This window comes from Clytia hemisphaerica, unplaced genomic scaffold (genome assembly GCF_902728285.1).
Source record: "Clytia hemisphaerica strain Z4C2 unplaced genomic scaffold, Clytia hemisphaerica genome assembly, whole genome shotgun sequence".
Taxonomy (NCBI): domain Eukaryota; kingdom Metazoa; phylum Cnidaria; class Hydrozoa; order Leptothecata; family Clytiidae; genus Clytia; species Clytia hemisphaerica.
This window is the reverse complement of record NW_027103585.1, coordinates 634,540-656,785: the sequence shown is the minus strand read 5'-3', so window position 1 is coordinate 656,785 and position 22,246 is coordinate 634,540. Positions and strand designations below refer to the sequence as shown.

General features: G+C 35.4%; 3 protein-coding genes across 4 annotated transcripts in view; 1 reads left to right on the top strand and 2 right to left on the bottom strand.

Annotated features, from left to right (window-relative positions):
• Positions 1 to 22,246, top strand: part of LOC136801383 (DNA repair and recombination protein RAD54B-like) — a 70,517-nt gene that overhangs the window by 14,460 nt on the left and 33,811 nt on the right. Inside the window, exons 6-9 of the mRNA XM_067058022.1 lie at positions 19,457 to 19,718; positions 20,583 to 20,689; positions 21,193 to 21,265; positions 21,808 to 22,029. Of these exons, the coding sequence (XP_066914123.1) occupies positions 19,457 to 19,718; positions 20,583 to 20,689; positions 21,193 to 21,265; positions 21,808 to 22,029 (664 nt within the window). The remainder of the gene's footprint in view (positions 1 to 19,456; positions 19,719 to 20,582; positions 20,690 to 21,192; positions 21,266 to 21,807; positions 22,030 to 22,246) is intronic.
• On the bottom strand, positions 953 to 6,836 carry LOC136801356 (uncharacterized). The gene is made up of 4 exons (XM_067057997.1): positions 6,411 to 6,836; positions 3,594 to 3,752; positions 2,314 to 2,594; positions 953 to 1,419 (listed from the first exon to the last, which is right to left on the bottom strand). Exons 1-4 carry the CDS (start codon positions 6,511 to 6,513, stop codon positions 1,294 to 1,296), a joined length of 669 nt encoding a protein of 222 aa, XP_066914098.1. The 5' UTR covers positions 6,514 to 6,836; the 3' UTR covers positions 953 to 1,293.
• On the bottom strand, positions 7,420 to 17,082 carry LOC136801354 (uncharacterized). 2 transcript variants are annotated; one of them, XM_067057993.1, is made up of 9 exons: positions 17,008 to 17,082; positions 15,515 to 15,859; positions 14,725 to 14,819; positions 13,494 to 13,892; positions 12,502 to 12,831; positions 11,921 to 12,061; positions 11,368 to 11,452; positions 9,912 to 10,033; positions 7,420 to 7,584 (listed from the first exon to the last, which is right to left on the bottom strand). In XM_067057993.1, exons 3-9 carry the CDS (start codon positions 14,738 to 14,740, stop codon positions 7,421 to 7,423), a joined length of 1,257 nt encoding a protein of 418 aa, XP_066914094.1. In that variant the 5' UTR covers positions 14,741 to 14,819; positions 15,515 to 15,859; positions 17,008 to 17,082; the 3' UTR covers position 7,420. The 2 variants fall into 2 exon arrangements, with proteins under 2 accessions (XP_066914094.1, XP_066914095.1); XM_067057994.1 differs by lacking the exon at positions 9,912 to 10,033 and having other exon boundaries at positions 7,477 to 7,584.

Here is a 22,246-nt window from a genome sequence, read left to right as displayed (position 1 = left end):
TACCCCGGTGGAGGTCCTATAAATTAACCTGTGTTTGTTCGTCCGTTCGTCCGTTCGTCCGTTCGTCCGTTCGTCCGTCCGTTCGTCTGTTACCAACTTTTCTCAGGATTGAATCATAGGAATCTTTTGATTTTTAGTACAAAGGTGCAAAATGGTGGTGGCCAAAATGTGACGGAGCCCGATTTTCGAAAAAAAAAATTTTGGGGCAAATTTGGGCCAAAAAACGGCTAAAAAACGGGTTTTTTAGACTTTGTGAAAAATTGGGTCATTAATTTTTTCTGATTTTTTGTATGAAAGTAGGGTACCATCATAGGTAAAAGATGGCTCAAGCAGATTTTTTCAAAAAAATTTTGTTGGCTCAAAAAACGCATGTTTATCTATAAGAATCACTATTAATAAGCATACATCAATGTTCTTAGTCAAATTACTCAATTTTTTTATGAGATAGATGTTTTTTTTGCTCATGAGGGCTTACTTTTAGAGAGTATGTGTGTTTAGACATGAAATTTTGGTTGCTTAGCGTGTTTTTATAGAAAAACTGGCCGAATTCGGTATTTTTTTATAAGCACATTATCAATTACTTAGGTATTAGCTTTTCTTGAGATTAGCTCTTTCATTGTTTATGATTTTTTGCACAAAGATGCATAACTTTAAACCCTTAAATGTGACGGAGCCCGATTTTCGAAAAAAAATGTTTTTGGGCAAATTTGGGCCAAAAAACGGCCAAAAAAAGGGTTTTTTGAACTTTGTGAAACATTGGATCAATGTTTTTTTCTGATTTTTTACATGAAAGCAGGTAAAAGATGGCTCGAGCAGATTTTTGTAAAAAAAGAATTTTTCAGCTAAAAAACGCATCTTTATCTATAAGAATCACTATTAATAAGCATACACCAATATTCTTAGCCAAATTACTCAATTTTTTAATAAGAAATATGTTTTTTTTTGCTCACGAAGTCCTGAATATGAAAGATTATTTCAAGAGCATGAAATTTTGGCTTCTAAACGTTTTTTTTATAAGAAACAAACGACTAATTTTAATAGATCGTCACTATTTCTGTTCTGAATGATTGTTTAACGGTCATGCTCACGTAGATATCAATTATATTTGTTAAATGCATAACCAGGTAGGTCCATAAAAGTATCACTTGTTTTTCTGGAAATAAAACATCACATCAAATGACCAATAAATCACCGAATGTACCATGTAAACACCCTGCCAGTTTTGACAGCATTATTGAGACCATCAGTTTGACAAAGACCAGTATTTGGATCAAATTGACCGGCATCCGAAGCTCAATAACTGAACAAGAGTTGGAAGATTCGATCATTGGCAATACCTTCTTTTCCCACGTATTTGTCTGTAAATTTACTGCAATCAAAATCATCATATGATAGATAGGAATTGTCGATCTCCATAATCTGAAAATTGATAAAATAGAAGATATCACGAATTATGTTTCTTGTGTCAGTTGCCATAGATACTTTCGTTCTCCGATGAATTAAACCGCAAACCACAAATCAGGGCATCAGGTGATACTCATGGTATGCAATTTGGAGGTTTTTATTATTATTTTTCCTTTTTTTTGTCACAGCTCCGCCCAAAATTTGCTTTAATCCACACTTCTTAAAGCCGAGTTACGCTTCATCATTGAAGTCAGTAAATTGAAAGAAAATGCTGAGTTTGCAAAAAAATCGAAGTTATTAAGACGAATCATCAGATCAAAAGAGCGCACGTTAAGTCGGTCGATTGTTCTATTTTTGACAATGGCATGCCTGTTTTCTAAATCTCCTAAAAAACAAAACATTTAATAAACGCCCCAATTTCGCGTGGATTAATTTTCGCCATTTTGCGAATTTTAACCCTTTTCGCAAAATTTAGTCCTAGGAAAATAGAAGAAACTAGTCGAAATAGAAGCTGATTCGCGAACTATAATCCACGCGAAAGTTTTAAGATTTTCAATTCACGAAAAAAGTCCAAAGCGAAAATTAATCCGATAAATACTATTTATACTAGCTGTAAAGATGATGATAATATACGGGGGGTGTACTTAGGCAAAAATGGGTGCTGGGTCACAGACGGTAAGGGTCGGGTTTATCACCCTTCAAAGTCTCTCTAAGGGTCGGAAAATTCACGATTTTAGGAAAGTTTTTTGATTTTATATGAAAAAATTATAAAAAAGTCTCTCTAAGGGTACCACTTTTTTCAAAAATCAAAGGAAATTTTTCAAAAAAGTCTCTCTAAGGGTCGGTTTTCGGAGGTCCCGTCCGCACATACCCATCATCCGCCAACCCTAGTACCCCCCGGGTACATACCTCAAGGTCACAAACGTTTATCCTGTCATTACTCTCTTCTTTGACAAAATAGTCGATCACTTCTTCCCATTGCTCTAAGGGCGTTGCAAAATCCATGCGTAGACCTCCAGGTGCATCACAAGCGAAACGAATTTGCTTGAAAGGGTATATATTGTATAAATGCTTGAGTAAAACTCCTGTTACCCAATGGTCTGTGAGAATGTTTGATTCATCCAAGTTATGTACAGGCGCCTCAGTTGATTTCTTATCTTCTGTCAAATATGATATCCGTGTCCAGCCACCTTGGAAAGAATTTGAATTTTTCATAAATTACGTCACGAACATCACTTGCCTCGTATTCAAACAATTACCATGGTGGTTATGTCCCTTGAGACATTATATGATTTTTTTATAAATAGAAAATTGTTTTAATAAAATCCACTGGGAGTTAATCACCATGACAATATTTTCAAAACGAGGCAAGTGATCTTCGTGACGTAATTTATGAAAAGGTCTATTATAATTTTTAGACTGAGGCTTTACGATTCAACATCTTAACATAGCCATTATAAAAAAACCGTTCTGGTTATGTAGTATTTTGGCTTCACCATAAAATTTTCCTTTGCTGTAAATAATACACCTTTTCGACCGTAGCCGGCAATTGATGCGTGGGCATTTTTTTGTCCGCTTTATCCCACTAAAACCGTCCCAGTCCTTTTTTTAGCACCTATAGACAATAGAAAAATGTGTCAAAAAAGGATTGGATCGAGTTTGGGGATAATTAAATAATTAAGTGGCACGCACCTATACGATACAAATCCAATTACGAACGAAAGCTCTAACTGTTAACAATGGAAAAAACAAAAGTCTTCCAGACTGGGTTTTTTTCTATAATGATTAAATGCTCTTATTCACGTGGTCTGTGGTCGGTATCGCAGACCGCTACAAAACCTCCGGTAGTATAAGAAGGACGAAGCTGTTAGTGGATATCAGCAGCCTACGCGGTCTGACAAAAATTGAGATAGAAATTGACGGAATAGGTTACCTTCTGAATTCCCTCCCACTCATGAAATAGTTAATGCTACTTGATTGATCACTGGATAAGATAACGCCACTTTGGTAAGAAGATTGTTTCCAAACAAAACTTATTTATTATTAAATTGGGGATATTCTCCTGCTCGTATCATGAAAACTAGCCATACAAAGGTTTATTTAGTTGATTGTTCTTGTTTCTCTTCTCTGATTGGCTAGTTTCAGATCACGTGCTCAAATTGCAGACATGTGATTGGTTGATAACTAACCTCCATCAGTTTTCATGTCACACCATACTGGTTTGTACTTGTTATCGTGAAACACCCAATAATATCCACTGATGGTGTACGGTTGTTGTCGTTGTAATTCTTCACATGATCGGGCTGTCACGAAATTCAGGTCTCTTCGCCATTCATCAATCTCCATGTCTGAAAGGAAAAAAACACGTGATAGTGGCTTAATCTAAAGAATGGGCTATTCCAGAAAAAGTGTGCAACCCCTATGTTGAGGAGGTGTGACGTCGAGGGTGATCTGGAAAATAAAAAATCCAGGGTGGTGTGTTTTTTTGAATGAAATAATCCATGGTGGTGTGTTTTTTTGAATGAAATAATCCAGGGTGGTGTGTTTTTTTGAATGAAATAATCCAGGGTGGTCTGCTGTTTTGAATGGAAAAATCGTTAGTAAAATCGGGTTGAAAATCTAGGGTGGTCAGTATAACGAGGTCGAAAATCCAGGGTGGTCCAAAACAATGGGAGAAAAAAATCCAAGGGTTTCCTGAAAAATTTAAAATCACCTTTTTAGAAAAAGACCTCCTCAATATAGGGGGTACGATTTATTTTACTAAACATACCTTATCGGCCAAAACTTAGTCGGCCTTAATTTTAGTCGGCCCTAATTTTAGTCACCTTGTCAAAATTTAGTCACTAAGGGCCAACTAATAATTAGGACCGACTAAAAATTTGGGCGAGAAAGGTTAAAATACTAGAAAATAAGGAAAGCTTAATTATAAACTTTTAATTTGGCCCAAATTTTTAGTCGGCCTAAATTTTAGTCGGTCCAAATTTTTAGTCGGCCCTAATTTTAGTCACCAAGCCAAAATTTAGTCACCAAGCCAAAATTTAGTCACTTAGGGCCAACTAAGTTTTGGCCGATAAGGTAGTCAAAAAGAGCAAAACCCCGTCCCGGTTAGTTTTGAGATGCCTTGGAGTTTTTACAAGATGCTTAACTGATTGGTTATTTTTAAGCAATAGGGATGACGCGTTCTTTAGAAAAAGTAATAAAATCGTTTGTCTCAACATTTAACGACCAACAGAGTCATCAAAGAACTTGTAAAAACTCCAGCTTGACCCTTAGTTTTGTCCACCATTACGAATTCATTCCTTTTTGTTTATTACAAAGATTAACTACATATGGTTAAAAGAACGACAAATTACACATGCGTGTTATAATGCAGGATTCTTTAGAGGAACAGAGTGTTTACAGTGGATTTTCTTCAAATTGAACCTCTATAACTTGAGCAAATTTTCTCCTTCCTTCACTCAACAATGCATTATTACCTCACCCCATAACTCGCAATTTCAATAATTCGAAAAAATCTTGTGCTCCCCGTCCGTGTTCAAATTATCAAGACTCAATTGTATAATTTTTCGTCCTAAAATACAAACTTGCAGCTTTTCTCATTTATAATGGAGTCTTTTTAACTCGTACCTTGATAAATCGAATATGGAGGTTTTGTTTTTAAATAAAGGTGATATCGTTTGCTTATTCATCAATATTAACTCACAAGGTTTTTCACATTCAATTGACACGGATGTGGAGCAAGATTGGTCGGAGAGAGGAAAAGAAAAACATTTTTTGCTTGTATTTGCGAAATGTAAAAACATTGTTCTGATATGAAATATGTGACTGATATGAAACGGAAACACTTTATGTAAAATAAAACCTTTAACTCGGACAAGTTTTTTATGGTCCCTTTGTTAACAAAACCTCTCTCCATCAATTTCCTAAACTTGTGTTTCCCGTGCATACTCGAGTTTTGGGGACTCAGCTGTATTAGAAAAATATCCATCCACAGAAACATGTTTTTTCCTTCGTAGGAATCATCAGTTCTGTCAAGGAGTTCTGTTTTTACAATCGGTACCGAAATAAATTTTTTCCAAAATTCAAAGCTCGAGGGTGAAATTGGGATTTCAATACTTTATTTCATTAGATTTTTCGATATGGGAGGGGTTAAGTGGATTCCAGGCTATATTCTAGACCTAATGGAATATTTTTGAACTTTTAGTTCCTGAGATCCTAAGGTCCTAAGAAGTCTTAAGTCTCATGTTAAAACTCTTCTTTCCAACAGTACTTTAAGACACTTCAAAATAACTTGCGTTTTAAACTTTTTGAGGAAATCCCCCTTTTGTGAGAAATATTACGCTGGGGATTGTAGAATGGTCCAAATACTAGTGTTGAGCTTCGTATCATCGCTTGTGATGAGTGGAGAAAGCTATTTAACTGAGTCTGAGAAAAGTATGTAAGATGTAACCTGATAACAGCTGGTCATAATTTTCTTACGTGCACGGTAAACCTCTGAAGGCGCTTGAAAATTAACCATCTGAGGAAAATAGTCCTCCCGCGGAAAATTCTACAATAAGAATCTTGTTGTGCGCCAGATAGTCAAAAACTAAATTTTCCTGATATGGCGCCCTATTTTCAAACAAAATTACGCAATTTTGTTGTCATTTCCAGTCCTTTTAAAAGAGCGCGGTCCTTATGATTTTGAGATAGCATATTCGTCAGATTGTTACGTTTTCACGTTTTCACCCATCCCTTCAGACTTCAGAGCTTCAGCGTGGTGGGCAGAAGACGATCGCAATCTGATCTCAGGTTAGTAAAATGAGAATTAAGATGAGTATAATAATACGACTCGTAGTTTTCAAGGCTGAAAACCATTTTAAGACTTAGTAGACTTTAGAACGTACACTTTCTTTACATGAAATTACACCAAAATACTCTTAAAGTGAGAGAATGTCATTAAGCCTAAAAGAATTACGAACATCCGATAACTTTTGACGCTTTCATAAATACAAAAACTAGTTTACCTGACTTCACGAGATGTTTTATTTGATGATCGTTCAACGGTAAATCCCAAATGGCCAGATCACTGAAGTATCCTCCTTTTCCGTTATGTATAGCTGCATTCATGATGAAGTTATGTGAGTATGGGAAGCTTCTCCTTGCACCGTAAGAAGTCCCGTTGATGAAAAGTCGAAGTACGTTTTGCGCTGGAATATACAAAAAATTTCATATGATATATTGTCACTTTAGAGGTTATTTATATTTTGTTAAGTTGTTATGGAACTTCTACCATTTTGGAATTGGAGTTCGATTTGCGTAAAGGCTCGGATAATGGCGGAAGTTAATTCGCTAAACAAAACATGAAAACACTGCAATGTCTTCTTTGCGGGCACCACAAAAAAAATAAAGAAATTCCTTGTAAGAAGGATAATTTTAAGACAATTTGAAAATTTAAAAATCAATAGTATATTAAAAGGTTTGTTGGGACATGCCAACCTTGTCGCCGATGTGTCCCAGGCTTTACTTACGTTACTGATGGACAACAGAGAATATTATCTGGCGCTGTCAGTAAGCATAACAATCCAATAATTCATGATATGTATCATTGCTGTCTTCTGACAATACATCACGGACCCAATATCTAATTGGGTGTAAACGACTTAATGGCTGATTTTACGTCACTTTCAACCAATCAGCTGTTGGGTCCGTGGAAGACATTGCCATGGTGCATATCAGAAATACACAGGAACGAGGTTGTAGTAAAATAAAAAGTTAAAAATAAGGGTAATTCAGAGTAAAATCAACTTTGTCGCCGATGTATCCCAGGCTTTACTTACGTTACTGATGGACAACAGAGAATATTAACTGGTGCTGTCAGTAAGCATAAGAAAGTCGATAATACAGAGGGGAACGAAGTTGTAGTACATGTACCATCCCAGACGGCACACAACGTCAAAGCAACGTCACATTTGACATTCATAACGTCCAAATAACGTTATTTGAACGTTAAAACAACGTTGAGTGCCAGTTGGGATTACAAAATGACGTCAATGACGGCTGCCACATGTGTCCAGTATCTCCAAGTCTTTTTTTTAGTTTCTTGGTAGCGGACATCAACGTTTCCTTTTTCTATAACAACTATACCTAACTCGAGAACGTTGTTAAAGCCTTGTTTCTCCGTAATGTACAGGTGTATGCCTAAGAAATAACAGAAAATAACGAGGAAAATAAATTTGATGAAAAAGTACGTCGCACAGAACTACATAGCGAACACAGTCTGAATTTTTCGACGATCGCCCAGATGTATTCTATACTAGATGTTACGGTTTTTTGCTATGTTTCATTGTGAGCTACTCTATGACTGTTTTGGAAACCAAAGCTATTGTGCAACAGGGAGAACGACATCATGTAAAGCCACCCGTTTTGTTGTATGTTTATACCAAACGAAGACTAAATAATAGACAATTAGTTAGGTGGTGCCCATGAAGTTCTAAATCCATGGCCTAACAGACGCGAATTGACGTTAAAATCCAAAAAGCCTTATGAAGTCGCTACATTGTTGCGTTAAAGAAATATAACTATAAATCAGCAAATTCAAATACAAATTATTTGAATAGACATTTTCGCGCGGCTGACCTTTATATATCTCTGGACCAAGCTCTATCCGCCATCTTTGATCGAAATTTCTTTTGAATTGGTATACTCGTAAAGAAGTAATTGCAGTGTTAAAAATTAACGTCTAACGGCGCTACATCATCAAAAGTTCTTGAGGGAAAGTAGATCTAGCGCTCTCGATGCATTTACACCGCTATCGAGTAGTGCCGCCATTAGGGTATCACTTTTCAAAAAACTCCGGGGATGGTTATCGCGGAGATATTTTACACGATTAATAACTTTCTTTCTTCTCACGTGGCATATTTTTCAAAATCTGGCGATGGGTTTTACTTTCAATTTAACATTTGTATGAAAACCACGAGGGTCATGTTTTCAGATGAGGAATGAGTGGTTTCATCATAGTATAAGAAAGCCGCGGCTGGAATGATAACATCTAAATTTCTACTGTTCTATCTCTGTCGTATTTGATGACCATTTGTTGATCAAGAAATAAGTAGTGTAGCATCTTTAATGGTAAACTTTATTAGTTTGTCGTTAATACTTACTTCGCAGTGTGTTTTAGACATTAATGATATGCCCTTGATAATACACTTGTATTATAATATCATTGTGCAGGAAAGATCAACAATAAGAAATTTAAACAAGCACAAAATGGCTGGGCTGAAAGAACTAAAAAATTAATAAGGTGCCTCGAAATGCCTTCACAATATTTCAGTGAAATCTTTCTAGAAATCAATGAAATAGTAAATCAAGTTAATTCTGTGAAAATTTCAAGCCAGCACTAAAGCTCGGAGACAGAGATGGAACAGCGATTAACTGAAAAGACAATGCGTACATATTCCAGCCGCGGCTTTCTTATACTATGGTTTCATTTTCCATTCAATGGTTTCAACTTTAGTCTAGTCTCTCTATGTTGAAATATAAATATTTCTTGATTTGAAAGTACAATTAAGTAAGTACACCTTTTTCATAAGAACATCCAAAACCTTTGAAGCTTTTTTGGATGTTCTTTAACTTTTTGAGTTTAGACCCTAAGAATGTTCTTGTTCTTATTCGCACCATTTTGTGAGTATTTTTGTCTATTTTCCTAAGAAAATAGGTGTTTTAGGGTCCTCAAAGCCTTAGAATGTTCTTATCTTGTTCTTAAAGGGACATTAAAGTAGTAAAATGTAAACATTGCGCGAACCACGTGTTATTAAAGAGAACAATTAAAATCACGTGGCCAAAACAAACTTGTAAAACAATTGAACAATTAAAATTAGCCATATTTGGTTTGATTTCTTATTTTGACATGTGACATTTGTTTTGATTTTGTATCCGCTGCATACAGTTTGTTTACAAATTTCGCAAGTACTGTTATGTCCCTTTAATATTTTAATGTTCTTATATAGTTTATTCTTCTAACCGCAATCGATTGTTAGACCCGAAGACTCCTTTTTCTTTAACTGTCAACCCGAAGTCGGAGGAGGGTGCCACTTATATGGCGTACTTTTGCTGAAAAGTGTGCAGTGGTTAAGTAGGAAATCCTATCTAGGTCACATGACTACAATAGAACTTCAGCGCTCGACCAATCAGAAGCTTCGCGGGTTTTCGAAAACAATAGCAATAATATTTTTTCCGATATTCACTTTTTTCCTGCGATGGTTTAAAGCACGACATTTAGCGCTTCGGGCTTTATAAATCTATGATGCCACTCCTTGCTTCCCTGGATTTCTCCATTAGCCTTGATTCATCTTTTTACTTGCTAAGCATCTAAACAGACACGTACCAAGTACCATTTTCGGATCTTTGGTGTGAGGTTCGAGTCCACAACCTGGCGCATTTTATCTGGATGCTCTACTCTCATGTAAGAGCTACATGGAAAGGAACTAATCAAATAATAGATTAATAAAAAACACATTAGTCCTGACCTTGTTCTTTTCCATTGATATTCTTAACTGTCCAAAATGGTGAAAAACTTCCCCCATTGTATGCATCCAAAAGCACCAAGCAGACCCAACACGTGATTGTTAAAGCTCGACCGATTGGTTGGCTATAAAGTAATGCATTAAAGCTTAGATTTTTCAAGAGGGCGCATGGCGTAGAATTGACGTTGTGTTTTGTGTCATGCGTTGAAATCCGTGGGTTTGACGTCACTTTTTTACGTCAAAAAGAGAAGCTTTTTAAAATTTTAATGTTAGCACTTATCAACAACCATTATCACCTTAAGTCTCCCAGAAATATTTAAGAAATGGAAGAAAAAACAATTGAAAATCAACGTAAAATCTTCGACCTTTACATTTTTTTTATAAGAACCAGTAATTTTTTGATGAGGCTCGGTTGTTCTTATTTTGTTGGTACTTCGAGTCTCAAATTGTTCTTATCCTGTTCTAATTTATAGGGTGAAATTGAGGTATTCTAGGCTTCATACCCAATTTTTACCACTTTGACCCCTAAATTGCTTGAAATTGAGTAATTCCAGGCCGTGCATTGTTCTTAAATTGTTCTTATTTTTTATCTATTTTGAGCCTCACTGTTCTTATAAAAAAAAGAAAGTGTATTCAACAATAAGAACTCACTGGAATTTTCTAGAACCGTCATTAAACTTACAAACCACCGGCTTACTCAATAAAGATTATGGACTTTTGACGACCTCTGAGAACAAATATTTTCTTGGCTTCCCTCAAAGTTACTTTTATTGGATAGAATTTAAATAAAAATTTAAGAGAAGAGTCTAACCTAAACGTCTTAAGTAAGTTTTAACTTATAAAGCTTGAACTTGATTGACAACTGTTGTACTAAATTTAAAAAGTCATATCGCATTGCCTCAATAAAGTTCCGGCAGCGCTCTTTTTACAAAAAAAGGTCTGGAACTAGCGAGAAAATATAAATGGTAGCTAATCAAATATAAAATAATTACGGTCAATATGGCGTTCTCTTTCGCTTTCGTTTACATGTAGGTTAAAGTAAAAATTGCAAATCTTACTTACAAAGGGTTTTTTTGTGGCTTTTTATATTTAAAATTGTTTTAATCTTTAACTCGGGACGTCAAACGTCCATATTCTTCTATATCCGTTATAGGTTTTATGTATTAAGTTCAGGAAAACTCGAAAAATGGAAGACTTGTTAAAGGCTGGTTTCCACTTGCGCGCACTCCGATTGCATCTTTTGTCTCCGATTCTTTATTTGCTTGGAAAAAAGATTACGTCATATTATTGTAGCGCGCGCTCGAAAAAAAAGTTGAACACATTTCAACTTTTTTCAACCGTTCCGTCTGATGGCGCCAATGGAGTTGCTTCATTTTTCTTTTGACCAATAGCGTGGACGCTTTGCTCGAAAAAATGCGATCGAAGCGTGTGCAAGTGGAGACCGGCCTTTAGTAATCACCTGAAATGGTTGTCATCAAATTTTCCGAGCACCACACGTTCATAACTTGAAGCCAATACATAACCTTTACCGAATTGATCGATACCTGGAACACAAAACATAAACCGGTTGTCATGGTACTGCACACCCCTGTGCCAAAGACCCGATTGGACCCTCAACACACTGGAAAGTTGGGCTAAAATCTCGTGCTCAGTGGGAAAAATACCTTACATTTTCAGCCACACTGGAAAATTGACTTTTTTTTTCATCTCCACTAAAATTTCAAGGGAAAAAAATTGCACTCAAAACGGGGCTGTGAGACGGGGCTGTGAGACAAGGGTGTTCTAAAGCATTCTCCCTTAATGAAACAGTTTTTATTTGAACTAAAAGAAAATCTAATACCATGTTTAAGCATTTTAGTGCTAAATGATCAATACGCTAATTCGAATTATAAAAATATTCGAATGATAGAGGTTCGAATAAGAGAGAATTGGTTCAATTTTTTTCTATACAATTAAGGGGACGAAATTACTAATAAAAGTAATTACTCATTACAGCAATTACTCATAAGTACCTATTTCTGCATGGTTCACGCTTGCCGTTAGATCAACGTATTGTTTTCCGTTGTCGTCCGTACCTCTACCGTACGGGATACGCGTCCCATTTTGATGTTTGAACGGGAAATGGAGACTAGGCTGCGGAACGAAATTATGGTCTGTAATAAAAATATATAATGATAATTAGATTAATCTATGATATGTTCCACTGCAATGTCTTCTGACTTTACATCATAGACCTAACAGCTGTTCGGTTGTAACTGACATAAAATCCGTCAATGTGACAACCAATCATTCGTAATAATAGCGGCTTTGTTAGTATTTCGTCTATTCTTTATTTTCTAGATTTATAGCAGAAATGACATTTTCTGTAAAATATTTTTCATATAGAGAAAGTTATTAATCTCAATTATTAGGTTTTTGGCATAATTTTAAGTGTCATGTTCTTAAAAAATCTGTTCTCATAATATAAAAGAGTGTATTAAGGATATATTGAAGGATTATTCGTAATTTCTGATTCTTAGGATTTGACAGAATATCAGCTTTTTGTTCTTATCAAATTGTTCTTATGAAAATAGGCTTTTATTAGTAAACTTACGATACACAAAGGAGCCATTTGAAATCACACAAATGAATTCTCTCTCCACCTCATATGGTTCGCAATCCTGTCTACTGACGTCAGTCCATTTATCATCATTTCCAGTCCATTGATAAACATGCTTGTCACCGTCAAATTGTGCGTAAATTTCTCCATTGAAAATCATCTTGAACGATTTGATCGTTTTTTGTGATACAGGCTGAGCGTATGTCAACCATTTATCACCTTCTCTGACAAAGATAGCACGTTTTCCTTGTTGAAGTGCGTATATCTTTCCCTTGTGGTTTTGGACGCATGTCACTTGACCAACGTTCATCGCTTCAGAGGCTCCTTAAAAACGTTAATTTTTGTAATTAGTATTACAAAAACAAATGCATATCTTATTAATGAAAAATTTCTCAAATTTGCACTCGTGCGGTGCTGGAAGGTGAGAAAGTTCTTCTTTCTTTTGTTTAGAAATGATATAAGCAAATGGTAGGAGATCCTTTAGGCGTACAAACTTTTGTGAGCATAGACACTTTCGCGATTTTTGCGAATAGTTCATGCTCGCTAAAAGTTCTTAAAAATGGAAATCTATAAACCTTTTTTTAGCATACTTTTGAAGGTCAAAGAGCAACCGTTTTTATCAGATTCAAAGAACATTTGTTAGTGTTTAGCAAAATTAACAAGGAAAAAAATGTTTTTCTCAAATTCGCGAAAGTAAATATCGCCAAAGTTTGTACGCCTAAAATACGTTAAATAATGACCTTTTTAAAGAGCAAGGTTTTTAAAGAAAGGGCACTAAGAATTTGCTATTTTCATCAGAAAGTTTGTTGAATTTCCAAAAGTTATCTTTGGGGTGTGAGTGTTTTTACTTTGACAAAATAGAGTACAAGAACCTTTAAAATTGGGTTTTACTTGACAAGATAACTTTGTCAGTGCCACCCCACCCCCAACCCCGTTCACTTATATCAATACAAAAGTTAAAATGAAATTAAAAAAAGCTTTATCACCTGTATTTGCATTTATTTTGTACAATTTGTTGTCAGATATTCCGATGCATAAATATTCGTGAATGATCGGTAGCAATGCTATATATGAACACCTGATGGACTGACTAAGGTATTGTTCAAAGTTGTCGATTGTCCCGATACGAGGAGTTCGTCTTATTTTGCCATCCCCAGTTAAAAAGATAAATGAATGCGAAAGGGCGAAGTTACGTTCGATTTGCACTATATCTGACATCCAACCTTCGTAAAACATTGTATCGCCAACGAAATTGGTGTCACCGATTTTGATGGCTATTAATAGGGCCGTTGTTGCTTGGGAAACGAGTGCTAAACGGTTATGCCGACCGAATAATTTAATGAATTTGACGCCACCGACATTTCCTGATAGGACTTCATTTGAAACTAGATTTGAAAAATGATTGTTTTGTTTAATTTTCTATACCTTATCGGCCGTTTTTACGCCGGCCCCTTTTACGCCGGCCCTTATTCCGCTACAGCCTAATTTTGGGCTTACGTCAATTAGGGCCGTAAATAACGCCAAAACTTGTAAAAAATCGCTATTCAGGCTTCAAAACAGTAAGTATTAACTAAAATTTACATTGAAATGTCATCTTTCAATATTAAACTGTTGAAAATTCCATTGAAAATCATTGATTTTCGTAAAGTTTTGGATATAGTAAAAAATGGATAGTTTTCATCCTTTAATCATGCCTAAAATCCTTTAAATTGAGAAAAAATGGTCAAACATTAACGCCGGTTTTAGGTAAAAATTGCAAAATTAGATAGCGGTTTGTGCTTTTTAAAAATGTTTTCAGGAGCGAAGATTAACAATAAAAAAATAAAAAAATTGAAGAACTGTTTAATGATCTTAAAGATGAGGTGATTATTTTAGTTCAAATCTCAGAAAGATTCGAATGATAGGGGTTCAATTTCATTAGAGAATTATAGAGAGTCTTCTTTTAACGAGCTTTCCGAGAGACGAGTCCTAGGGTGGGAAGTTTCGGGTATGTGTGGTCTGGATTTCTTAAAAACAGCCCTTGAAGAACCTTTGCGAAATTTTTGCGAAAAAGTGACCGTCTAAGAAACAATTTTCTAACCTTTTTCATGCCGATCCTTACAGAAACTGTTTTGATTTTTTGTTGTTTCTGTAGTCCCTTGCCGTTCGAAAATGCCCATACCCAGTAAGTACTCCTACCCTGGACGACCTGCAAAAGTTTTGCTTAAAAATACTTACAGTATAAATTTGCCATACAATCAGATCGATAAAAGCCATGACTGAAGCTGATATGGATAACATGAGTTCACCTCATTGCAAACATCACGAAAAACCTATAAAAAAAGAAAAAGATGTTAGCGATATTCGACTGTGAGAGATAACATAGTTCTAATGAATCTACTGAATTCCGTTAGGATCACATCAAGAAAAACTGTTAACCCGTCATATTTCATACTTTCGAAAATCGGGCAGCACCCCTACCCCCCTCATTTCGCAAACCTAGCTCCTCTTGAGTTGCCTTAGCTTATCTCCTATCGCCACAAAAAATCTCAATTTCCATTAATCTTTGAAACCTGCCTTCTTATTTTTGCTTCCTGATTTCGAACATATTTCCCGAACCAAGGAAATTTAATAAAACAGTACGGAGCACAAAAAGTCGGTGGAAAATCAAGATATGGGTTGGTTTAAAAAAAAGTGTCCAAATTTCGGAATGTGTTTCATTTTATGGCAACACCACACTGCTTTCTCTGATGTCGTACTGTGATAAAGAATTATTTTGTCAATACAGTGTGTCCCAATAAAAGCGGACAAATTTTATATAAAGTTTAATCCTCATAATTTTATTACTTGTGGATTTAATATTTCAACTTCAAAAACCTATTTAATCATCTTGGGAATTGATTGAACGGAGAATTTTAATTCTATTTCAAACATTTTAAGCCCAGTTAAAGATACTGTAATGAGTCTTGAGGATCTTATTTTATACAAAATTTTTGGACACTCTGTATAAAAAAGTACTGTATCTTACCGTATCCATATAAAGACAATCATATCGATAAACAAAATCTTCTCTGCGTAAAGTCTTCATATCAACATCATGCAAATAACAAATATCGGTATCCATTTCATAACACACTGATAAACATTGCGCATGCGCTAGACAGTGTTGTGCACATAAAGAATCGTACGCAATATTGTTGACTGACGTCAGCGCTTCATGAAGTGATTTCTTTAAACATTGTCCAGTGAGTGCGTTTTGGCTGAATGTTGCTTGTTGTTTACGGAGGTATCGACTTAAAGCTTGACTGAGTACTTCATTGTAAAGAAGATTGAAGACGAATAATCGAACGATAAACATGATGATGATGTAATACTGAAAGGAAGAAATTTCATCTTTTAGTTTAGATGTCAATTTTCATTCTGTTCTGTAGCTTGTTCTTTATGATTATAGACTGGCACGCCAGTCAGGCTGGAACGATGTCATGCGGGAAGAGTAGGAGTAGGAGTAGTCTAGCAAGCTAGACGAACTAATTCAGACATAGTAGAAATAAAGCATAAAGTAATGGAGGGAACAATTTTAGTTATACAAACTAAATCCCGTAACAATAATCGTATTATCATATAACGCCTATACTTCTGTATTACGCGCATTATGAACGACTCCAGTCTAGAGTAGGAGTGAGGCAAGCGTAGGAAGAAAATTTGTCGGCGGAAGGAGCTGAAACCTGTTAATCAACAGCCTCTTATGTTCCCGCCCTCTTAAATGATCAATTAGCAGACTAGTTTACTAGTCTATTCAGATTGTAGAGCCACACCCTCCCCCCAGTGGAGTCTCTGATTACGCCGTCTAAATAATTAATTCTCTCATCGTGCCATCAAACCACAAAAAAAAATCCTTTTATCAATCACGTTTTTCGAAAATACAGAACAAGTCATCGCGCCAAAAAAAGGTCCAATCACACCATCACATAAACCACTGGAAGGGATCTCATATATTTTAAGGAAAGAAATTCAGCGAAGAGAAATTATCCGTGTCAATTTTAATTTCCGATCTAGAAAAATTGGGATTTCTCTTGAATAAACAATCTGGAAAATCAAATATTTTATCAATTTGGTTGGTCACTGCGAGATTTTTTGCATTGTACAAAGTGACGCCAGATCAGGATGATCAATATCTTAATCTTGACGTTTGTTTTTATTATTCGTCTGGCTAATTATACTGACGGATATTCCTGATGATATATTAAACAATTTTTTATAAGAACCATTAAATTTTGACCTAGTCTCGGCTTTTCTTATTCCTTCGTGAATTTCAGGCTTAGATGTTCTTAAGATGTTCTCAATATGCTTACTATATTCACTTACTGACTTTTTTCAACCATTTCTAAACTGTATAGGGATGTGATTGTTCTCAATTTGTTCTAAGGTTTCGGCCACTTTTCGACCCTCATTTTCTTATAAAATTGTTTTTATAATAGATTAAAAAAATATGTAATCAAAAAAAAAATTGGTTTTCATTACCTCTGTAAATTAATCAATTCCTGCAACCAAACATTTTATTTTTAACCTACTTAAATCAAGATGTTTCATTTCCACTTTCTCACTTTGAGTGTATGGAAACTACTTTATTTTTACGCCCTGTTAATTTTTCAGATGCTGTGATTTCTCGAAAAGAAAAGCTTATAAAAATAAAATATTGATGATAAAAATTAAAAAGAGTATGGTTTTTTTTTTGAAATTATTTAAGCAATGGTGTTATTTTATATTGTGTCAAACGACAAAATTCGATTGATGTGTCATCTTTTAGTTTTCATTTTTTTCACTTTTTTTTATTTTTGAAATGCCAAACAAGTGATTGAGAAGATTTTATTTCAATAAACTGCGATACATAAATTGTCACCTAGAATTTTATATTGAATTGTAAAAGGTATTTTTTCTGACAATTTTTTTTTTCTGTCAAATTTGTCTAGAATTTTTAATTTATAAGTGTTTTTTTTTTCAATCCGTTTTTTATCTTTAAATGTTTATAATCAATGAAAATTTGAATCGATCTTCCGAAAAATTTTCCAAGGTTCCTAAAGTGATAACAGACCATATTCATTCGCTAAATGTAATCTTATACGAAAATATAAAGAATAGTATCTAATTTTTGATTTTGTTTCCCCCGGGGGTACTATACTCTGAACCTGAGTGTATCTTGCATTTATCATTTCGTATTACTCTACGGCAATGAATTTTGAGATTACCCGTAAATATCGGGTTTGTGTATAGACTATGGGTACTGGGATTGGAGAATCTCGGGTATATGCGGAGTGGACTTCCGTTACCCTGAGAGAAACAAAATTAACAAAAAGTTACCCTTCAGGAGCAATTATCAAAGAAACATCCTAACCTTAGAGATTTTTTTGACTTCTTTTGCTATTCGCACCCTCAAGAGACCCAAAAAGGGGAAAGTGTCGATTCTCGGATATCAGTCCTCTGTTTGAGGCTATTCCTGAGATATTGTTTGCTATTAGGGTAAAAAAACAACTGTGGCTATTTTGACAACAATTAAGCCTGAGATTTCATCAGATTGTACTCTTCTTAATTTATAATTAGGGTCTTGATGTCCCTGAAATTCAGTGTGGAGTACAAAGGGCCCGGATTTACCCCCCCCTTCCGTACCTAGGAAAAATAGGTGCTAGGTATATGCGGGCATATATACTCTAATGTATGTTTCCGGAGGTCTGGTGCGCGCATAACCGACATTATCCAACCTTAGTAGCACCTCCTCCCCGGATGCAGAGATGCAGTATGTTTTTGACTGTTATGTTTTTTTGGACCTACCTAAGGTAGTCTTTTAAATTAACCCTTGTCCGTTCGTTCGTTCGTCCGTTCGTTCGTCCGTCCGTTCGTCTGTTGCCAGCTTTTTTCGGGATCGGCTCATTAGTTTTTTCTAATTTTTTGCACAATGATGCAAAATGGCAATGCCCAACATGTGACGGAGCCCGATTTTCGAAAAAAAAAATTTTCCGACCGAAAATGGCGGAAATATGCCGGAAAAACTGGTTTTTCGGCATTTTCTCGAGATTTCATCATTAGTTTTTTCTGATTTTTTGCTCAAAGATGCGTATTAACAATGCCCAAAACATGGTCTAGTCCGATTTTTGAGAAAAAATTTTTTCCGGCCGAAAATGCCGGAAATATGCCGGAAATCGCCGTTTTTCTAGATTTTCATTGGACTTTTCCATATAATTGGTTGTTTTTTCATTCAAAAACATTATCAATAGCAATGCCCACCATCAAGCATGTTTCAATTTTCAATAAAATTGATTTTTGAAGCCGGAACTATTTTAAAACTCTCCGGAACAACCTATTTTCGCCGGAAAGACAGTATTTCTTGAATTTCTCGAGCTGTACTTTATATATTTTTATGAAATTTTGCACACTGATGCAATATGACAATACCTAAAATGTGATGGAGCCCGATTTTCGAAAAATATTTTTTTCTTGCCGAAAATATGCTGGAAAAACCGGTTTTTTGACTTTTTCTCGAATTTTCATTTTTAGTTTTTTCTGATTTTTTGCAGAAAGATGCGTATTCGCAATGCTCAAAAAATGACCGAGTTCGATTTTTGAGAAAAAAATGTTTCCGGCTGCCGGAAATCGCCGTTTTTGCAGATTTTCATTGGATTTTTTCCTTGTATTTCTATGATTTTCACACAAAAACATTATTGATAACAATGTTCACCATCAAGCATGATTCAATTGTCAATAAAACTGATTTTTGCGACCAGAACTTCCTATTTATTTTTTCCCTACATCCCTTCTCTCTTCCCCCATCAACAATCAATGATGAATCTATTGTGTTGTGTATTTTCGCTAAATGCTATATTTTCTGACTGATTTTTTTTCATTTTTCTTTTCGCATTGCTAACTAACTTTCATCATCAGGTAGGTCCATTCAGCATGTTGCTTGTTTTTTTTACAGGAATTCTTACTACGCCCGAACAACCAAGTCATGATTATCAGTTACGAGATGGTTACGCGGTGTATCGATGACATTCGTAAAGTTGCTTTCGATCTGCTTGTTTGTGATGAAGCACACATACTTAAGAACACTAATGTTAAAATCACATCTATAATTTCTGGTCTGCAAATTCCAAAATGTATTTTATTAACCGGAACACCCATACAGAATAATCTTGAAGAGTTTCATACACTAGCGGATTTGGCTTGCCCAGGTGTTTTCGGTAAGTTTCTATAATCCACATGTTCTTTTAACATCCTTATGTTCGTCTTTTTTTGGTCATCTGTGCAGATTCAGGACAGAAATTTTCGACTGCCTCTTTTTTTGGGTTATCAAGGTTAGGCACTATATCTTGGAAAATAGTTTCTCATTAGCGAGCTCATGCATCAGAGGATATCAAGCGCGACGGTAAGTGAAGTCGATTCAAAACAAAATTGATAGTTGATGTACGGCTATATATCGCCTTAGTTCACCTAGACAGGTGACGTTATTTTGGTGTTTTTACCGTCCCAGAGCAAAGTTAACGGCGATTTTGGAGACATGTCAACTTTTCTTTATACCGTATCCTTCGATTTATCTTGAATACATAAACTTGATAATACGACTGACGACGGGAACAAAAAGGGTTTTACTCTAATACTTGTACGTCTTGTTTTAGTCTAAATTTTATTGAAGTCAATCTCTATCGGATGAAGCAGATTCGTACCTAGTCCCTTATTAAGTAGTGCGGCTTTTTATGACACGGTTTTTCTGATGCGGTTAGTTGAGTACACGTTTTTTTATAAGAATGGTGTTTTGTTATTGCATCACGGATATTTTCAACTTTTTGGAGAAAACCATCCTAGAGTATTGTTACGATAGCCTTTCTTGGTGACAGTTGACAATTTACAGTTAAAACAAAATGTTTTTCAAAACGCATTCTTTCGTCCTGTCGCTAAATTCCATGATAGTAATATGCTTAGCATATTCTTAATCGTTTGGCCAATTTCATCATGAATTTTCTTAGAAAAGAAACGCGTGTATGTGATTTCTGATATTCTAGAGTTTTTCTTTTCACTTTAATGAAAATTACTTTCTTTGTTCTAAGGGACCATTTCGGCCTTTCGACGTAATTTCATCGAACCAATCACTCGAGCACAACAACCTGGTTGTACAGCAGATGAGAAAGAACTTTCAGAAACGTGTCTACAAAATGTAAGTAAAGTTTACTATGCATGGAAGTGTTCTGGTTTTTCAGGAATTTGTTGGTCCAGTTTTGACCTTCTTTGTGCAAAAAGCTGCTTTGAAAAATTCCTTGTAATTCCGCAGGGCAGCTGAAAATATTTATCTTCAATGGCTTTGAATGCATGAAAAAGACGTGCAAAATACCCAAAATAAGGTCAAATATGTCTTTGTATGTCTTTGCCAAGGTTTTTTTATTCGGCTCTTTATGAGATCATGAAGAACAATTTTGAAATTCTCTAATCTTTTTGCAAGTTATATTTGCCGACTCTTTCTCCCTTGATTGCTCCACTTACCCTTGATTAAGAGAAGTCGTAAAAGCTGAGCATCAAGCTGAGAGACATCAATAACCATTTTCGTACTAAGTACGTTAATTGTTTATGAGCCGGCCGGGGATTCGTATCCGGATGCTCTACCACTGCACTACGGTAGCTTTACCTACTGACAATCGATCATTTGTTCTGTTTACTTACTAGCTGACAGAGATTATGAATCGATTTTGTTTACGTCGAACATCAGAAGTCAACCAGAAACACCTCCCTCCTAAAGGTTTGTACTGAGATTATTCCACGTGTATTTGTATAAGAAAACCAGGCTTAAATTTTGCAAAAACCTGAGAACAGATTAAGAATAATTCCAGCCTCAAATTGTAACAAGTAAGAAAATACAAATTTTCAAGCCCCTTTGTGCCTTCAAGCAAAGAAACTGAGACAATTACTAGTTCTTATGAGAAAGTAGAGCCTCCGAGCTCCACTAAATCTTTTAAGTAGAGCCATCCATATTACTTTTTATTGAGCTTTTCCTTTGATGCAGTTAAGTCTGTCAACAAATTTCTGTTAATCAAAAATATTTCATGTTTTTGTGCCTAACCAGAAGGAAGCTGTTATAGAGGTGCATTCTGTCCTGATTACCCATGATTCATTTCGACCGAGAAATGGCCAATATAAAAAAGCCAAAGGTGTTCTCCAGGCTAAACGAACGGTAATTTCGCCAAACATGAGATCGCCAAACGAATCTACAGACCAAACTTTGTAATATATCTTTTTCTACCATTTTTATCTTTTTATCCTTTACGTTTTTTGTTATAACAGTGGAATATGTTGTGTTTGTTCAAATGTCATCGCTCCAAAGAACACTCTACAATTCATTGATTCAAAGCACGTTGTATACTGATTGTATGTCAAACCAGGAGAGCGGTTCAAAACACCTGTTATGTATTGGCGCTTTGAAGAAATTGTGTAATAGCCCTCATATACTTCGACAGTTCGTGGAAAATAAAACAGATTGCAAAAACCAGGTAACTTCCATACACTGTATACACTTTTCTCAAGAACTATGATTACTCAGCTGGTGCACGATGTTCTTTTTACGTCCATCTAATGTCCCCAACGTCTTTTTAACGTTAATGAGACTAGGTAGTCTATTCGAGTTGCATTTATCTCATAAAATATCACCAAATATAAAAAATGCTCTGCTCCAAAGGCATTTGGTCAATTCAACACTGCGTTGTACAAGAAAACGAAAGCGATA

Excerpts from the sequence above, each read along its gene's own strand:
- LOC136801356 (XM_067057997.1), bottom strand. The coding sequence starts at position 6,513 with ATGAATGCAGCTATACATAACGGAAAAGGAGGATACTTCAGTGATCTG. Across the intron at positions 2,595-3,593 it reads TGACATGAAAACTGATGGAG|GTGGCTGGACACGGATATCA; the intron begins GTTAGTTATCAA and ends ATTCTTTCCAAG. Across the intron at positions 1,420-2,313 it reads TAAACGTTTGTGACCTTGAG|ATTATGGAGATCGACAATTC; the intron begins GTATGTACCCGG and ends ATCAATTTTCAG.
- LOC136801354 (XM_067057993.1), bottom strand. Across the intron at positions 12,062-12,501 it reads AAATGGCTCCTTTGTGTATC|ACCATAATTTCGTTCCGCAG; the intron begins GTAAGTTTACTA and ends TTTTTATTACAG. Across the intron at positions 11,453-11,920 it reads CGTGAACCATGCAGAAATAG|GTATCGATCAATTCGGTAAA; the intron begins GTACTTATGAGT and ends TTTGTGTTCCAG.